Genomic DNA, 5,000 nt, shown 5'->3' with positions numbered 1-5,000 from the left:
CCCCACAGAGAGCAGTGGTATTCTGGCCTTTAAAAATATGGAGCATGTTCAGGACTAATTACCCAATTAGGAGACTGATGGACCAGTTACAATATTGTTTGTCCAGTTACACCAGCAAGACCTACTTTGGCATTATTTCTAATACTTCTTGATGGAATTCAGAATGTTAGGACGGTTACATTTTGGTGACAGCAACAGCTGTCACTCTTCCTATAACGTGACAATATACAGCTTGGAAAGTAAAAAGACTTGTGTATTTCAGGACGAACAGCATGACGACAGGAGGAAAGTTATGTGACCTGGGGTTAGTATCACAGAAACAAACATGCGACAGCAACGCTCCCCTTACAGGACATGAACCTTCCCCCCCCCCCCCCCCTCCTCAGGTACCTGCAGGAGGAGCAGTCACCTTACAGGACATGAACCTCACCCCTCCCCCCTCAGGTACCTGCAGGAGGAGCAGTCACCTTACAGGACATGAACCTTCCCCCCCCCCCCCCCTCCTCAGGTACCTGCAGGAGGAGCAGTCACCTTACAGGACATGAACCTCACCCCCCCCCCATCCTGCAGGAGGAAGTACTTACATCTGAAGCATAATTTTGTTCAGAAAGACTCCATCAGCCAGATCCATGTACATTGCCAATTTAGTTTCATTTTCATTCTCACATGGGCCACAGGTTTTCACCTATGAAGAAAAACAGAGATTGAAACAGCTTTATACAGAGGCAGCCCCCAATACAGGAGACGTCCAGACTCAAAATAATTATTGTAAAACAAACGAAAGAAATGTAGGCGCTTTCTTTTAGAATAGTGTGCAGCGCGCCCCTGCCCCGCAGAATCAGGGGTTAACGCCTAGATTTGAAACGCTGTTAAACATTGAATAACATGCAGATGGTGTTACACACCTGGGTGCTTTACTATCACAATGCAAGGTGGGGGAGGGGGGTTAGCTTTGTGGTGGTAATCAATCACATGGGCTGTGAAGTAGGAAAACCCTTTCTCATTGATCTGCCTGGGCCTCAGGCACTAAAATAAGATTAGAAGCCTTGTGGCAGGGTCTGCTCGTGCCGGCAATATTGTATGGGCATGGCTGCTGCTAAACCTCCGTGTCGCTTTCCCAATACATTTAATGTCTCGTCTGTATATTATCACTTAATAGTATTTGTTCACAAAATTCTATGTATTAATGAACAGCCCCCCAAAAAGTTCAATTCTCAGCATCCTGGCATTACCCCCACCCCCCAGATCACTCTTATTTTGCTTTAAGAACATTTATTTATATAAAGGCACGGCATATTTCTACATCTATAGATTTAAAAAAAAACACAAGACCCACAGCCCCTTAGACACCTGCTTCCCCCTTTCTACTTTTCATGCTCCATGGATTACCAGTTTATACAAAAACACAGCAACCAGTGATGCTAAAATACAGGTGGTTATGGTAAACAGAAGAGGCAGCGAGGATAAACATGACTCAAAAATTAACTATAAACAACGGTGAAGCTTGTACACAGCTTTAAAATATGTATTTGCACCACCCAACATTTTGCTGGTCAAGCAAAACAGCTATTAGACATAATAAAAGTTCAGGTAACCTTGACACACCTGCCTGAGGAAATCTTTCACCTGTCAAGTAGAGGAGGTCAGACACAGACGTCTGAAATAGACGATGATACAGTGTAGTTCGGATTTAGGAAATGCATCTGTTATCCATTAAACAAACCACCATGACTTCATTAGATGTCATCGTACACAACACACGGGATACCGCATTAGTGATCGGTGTGGAAGAAAAAAAAACACTTTTCTGCAGCTTCTTGTTATTTCCATTATCTAAAAACTGCTCTGTAACTCAACCTCAATCAGTGTTGTTTTATGTATCTACTTCGATCTAAGTTCCTAACTAGCCCTTAACAAAAGATATAGATAAATACGGTTAATTCTGGGATATTGTTCATAAAGATTTGTCTTATCTCCTTTCATTAAGGCAGAGATAAAGGAATATAGGTCTGTCGGACCCGAGTTTGTGTTTTGGGTATGGAGGCGTCAGATGAATCTCCCACTCTGAAAGATGAGACACTATTTGTGCCGAGTGTAATGAGATGTTTCAGATTTCAATTCAAGCTAACAGGCCATGTGACCCCTTTACACACTGCCCCTTCCTTGTGCCAGCCCAACCGTGAGAAGAGGGGATGAAATGCCCTAAAAATAGTGGTGCTGATTTCAAGATTTTGAAGCCTCGTAGACTCCAGGACAAACTTACTTGGGCCTCGTGTGAGGAAGATTTATACAACAAACTTTTTTTCTCATTAAGAGAGAAGTGAAAAAAAACACTTTGTAAGTTTAAAGAAGCGGCGGTTCTTCTAGATGAAAAAAAGTGGTTCTCCAACTCCCATCGCAACATTGTCCATCATCATCATCATCATCATCATGACCACAACATTTCACATAGCGCTTTTCTCCCAATGGGACACAGCGCGTCACTATTACAGTACAGCGCGCGGTACGCAGCACATCGGACTGTTACAGACACTTTCCCTGCCCAGAAGAGCTTACAATCTTTTTTTTTGATGCCTGAGGCACAGGGAGATAAAGTGATGTGCCCAAGGAGCAAAGTAAATGGTTATACCACAAACCTGGACCATGTATTTCACTTTACTAACAGAAAGGCCGGCAAAGTGTTCCCTGAAACCGCAGGAATTTTAATGGCGCTCACCAAATGAACCCTGTGCGCAGTTGGGCATGAGGAGAAATTCAGTGGTGACGAGTGGCAAAATGTGTCCATCTATTATATTCTGATAGTCTAGTTGGTTCCCGAGCCCGCCGGGGGACCGTGCACTTCTCAAAGCGCCAAACCACACCGCGATTGAAGGCAGCATGGGTGGTGTAACTGTCAGTCACCAAAGTTGTGCCCCACAATGCCTCGAGTCTGCCGCTGCAAGGCATTCTGGGGTGTGATAGCTGACGTGGTCATTGACAGCTACACCACCCATGGTGACTGCACACGTCGTCGTCCCCCCCCCCCCCCCCCCCCCCCCCCCCGACCGCCTCAAGAACTTCATTACCCGGTATTGGGCAAACTAAAGAAATATAATCCCAAGAAAATGTTTCCCCTCTTGGCTGGCTGAGCTTGACCCTACATGCATCAGTGACAGAGGTAAAGGGTCGTTATCACTGGGGTGGAGGGATCTTTATTGACATGGGGGAGGGGTCTTTATTGACATGGGGGGAGGGGTCACTTTTCCTTGATATAGCTGTATTTTTCAAGCCCATATATGACGGTTTATCCTTAAATTGATAAATATTTTATATTGTTCCAGTTTATTTTGTGTTTCTGTATTTTATCGCTTTTTGCAAAGGTTTCCTGTAATTTTAGGTTGTTCACCACATTTTCATGGCTGGCTCAGATTAAAAAAAAAAAACAGCTGAAGGTTATATAGCTGGGTAAATGGACACTTCCAAAATAGAAGTTTGGGGGTTGGTATACTCTGTGCAGTCCTGAAAGTGTTAACTCATGTACACGTAATCCAATTGCATCCACAATATTCGGGATTTGTTAGAGACACAGAAGAAATGTTTTGCTTCCAATCAGGTGACATATTTCCTATTTATAACAGGACTGTGGGTACAGACTCAGGGTGTTAGAGCCCAATTATAACCCGAGACAGGGGGCTGCACTCACCCAGCCACATGGTGCTGGGAAAGGGTCCTGCTTTGTAAATCATTCAACTGTGAACAGACTGGACAGCTCCCTCCAAACTGGGACGGGAACAAAGTCATGGGGCGAACGGGGCCAGGGAAGGAGTTTGTAAAACAGGTTTTAAGATAAACATCCTTCTTTTAAAGACTAAAAACCGACCAGACGGAGGGGGTCTCATGGGGGTTTGTGTGGGTGCTGCAGGGGGTCTCATGGGGGGTTGTGTGGGTGCTGCAAGGGGTCTCATGGGGGGTTGTGTGGGTGCTGCAGGGGGTCTCATGGGGGTTGTGTGGGTGCTGCAGGGAGTCTCATGGGGGTTTGTGTGGGTGCTGCAGGGGGTCTCATGGGGGTTTGTGTGGGTGCTGCAGGGGGTCTCATGGGGGGTTGTGTGGGTGCTGCAGGGATCTCATGGGGGTTTGTGTGGGTGCTGCAGGGGATCTCATGGGATTTTGTAGGAGATCTCATGGGGTTTTGCATTCACTCGCTGATTTGCTTGGGACACAATAAGGTTCTGGTGTGGGCAAAGAAACGGATCCAGTGAGCACAGAAAGTAACACCCAGATCCTGATAATTACACGAGCTTCACCCCACGCAGGCTGCGTGCAAACTCACCCATGTCACCAGAGGGCTGTCCAGGAACAGATCCAGGAGCTCGGAGATTGTGATATCCATCTCTTCTCTTGCAGCAGGGTGCACAGGGTGCTGAGTGCACAGGGTGCTGGGCTGTTTGCACACACAGCAGGGTGCTGGGCTGTTTGCACACACAGCAGGGTGCTGGGTGCACAGGGTGCTGGGCTGTTTGCACACACAGCAGGGTGCTGGGTGCACAGGGTGCAGGGCTCAGTTTGCACACACAGCAGTGTGCAGGGCTCAGTTTGCACACACAGGAGAGCAGCCCATGTCGTGTCTGTGCCCTGCTAGGAGCTGAACAATGAGAGACTCATCTCTGCAGGGGGGAGAGCCTCACCCCTCCTCCCAACCTGCAGGGCTCAGCCAAAACCAACGCAGATCCCGGGGTAAGAGGCAGTTTCTCCCGGGATAGGAGATCCTAGGTAGTTTGTCCCGGGATAGGAGATCCTAGGTAGTTTGTCCCGGGATAGGAGATCCTTGGTAGTTGGTCCCGGGATAGGGGATCCTTGGTAGTTGGTCCCGGGATAGGAGATCCTTGGTAGTTTGTCCCGGGATAGGAGATCCTTGGTAGTTTGTCCCGGGATAGGAGATCCTTGGTAGTTTGTCCCGGGATAGGAGATCCTGATCCTTGGTAGTTTGTCCCGGGATAGGAGATCCTGGGGAAGTTGCTGGC

General features: G+C 47.3%; 1 protein-coding gene across 4 annotated transcripts in view; it reads right to left on the bottom strand.

Annotated features, from left to right (window-relative positions):
• Positions 1 to 4,993, bottom strand: part of CCDC88C (coiled-coil domain containing 88C) — a 110,547-nt gene extending 105,554 nt beyond the window's left edge. For 3 of the 4 annotated variants that reach the window (XR_012803884.1, XM_075614543.1, XM_075614544.1), the window contains exons 1-2: positions 4,310 to 4,993; positions 585 to 685 (exon numbers count right to left, since the gene is read on the bottom strand). Coding sequence is in view for 2 of the 4 variants with exons in the window: in XM_075614543.1 (XP_075470658.1) it covers positions 585 to 685; positions 4,310 to 4,369 (161 nt within the window). In the remaining 2 variants the exon portion in view is untranslated. Of the gene's footprint in view, positions 1 to 584; positions 686 to 4,309 lie in introns of those variants that run through there. The other variant, XM_075614545.1, reaches the window with a different exon arrangement.
• Between the last annotated feature and the right edge of the window lie 7 nt (positions 4,994 to 5,000).

Source organism: Ascaphus truei, chromosome 9 (assembly GCF_040206685.1).
Source record: "Ascaphus truei isolate aAscTru1 chromosome 9, aAscTru1.hap1, whole genome shotgun sequence".
NCBI classification, from domain to species: Eukaryota; Metazoa; Chordata; class Amphibia; order Anura; family Ascaphidae; genus Ascaphus; species Ascaphus truei.
This window is presented reverse-complemented; position numbering and strand designations above follow the sequence as displayed.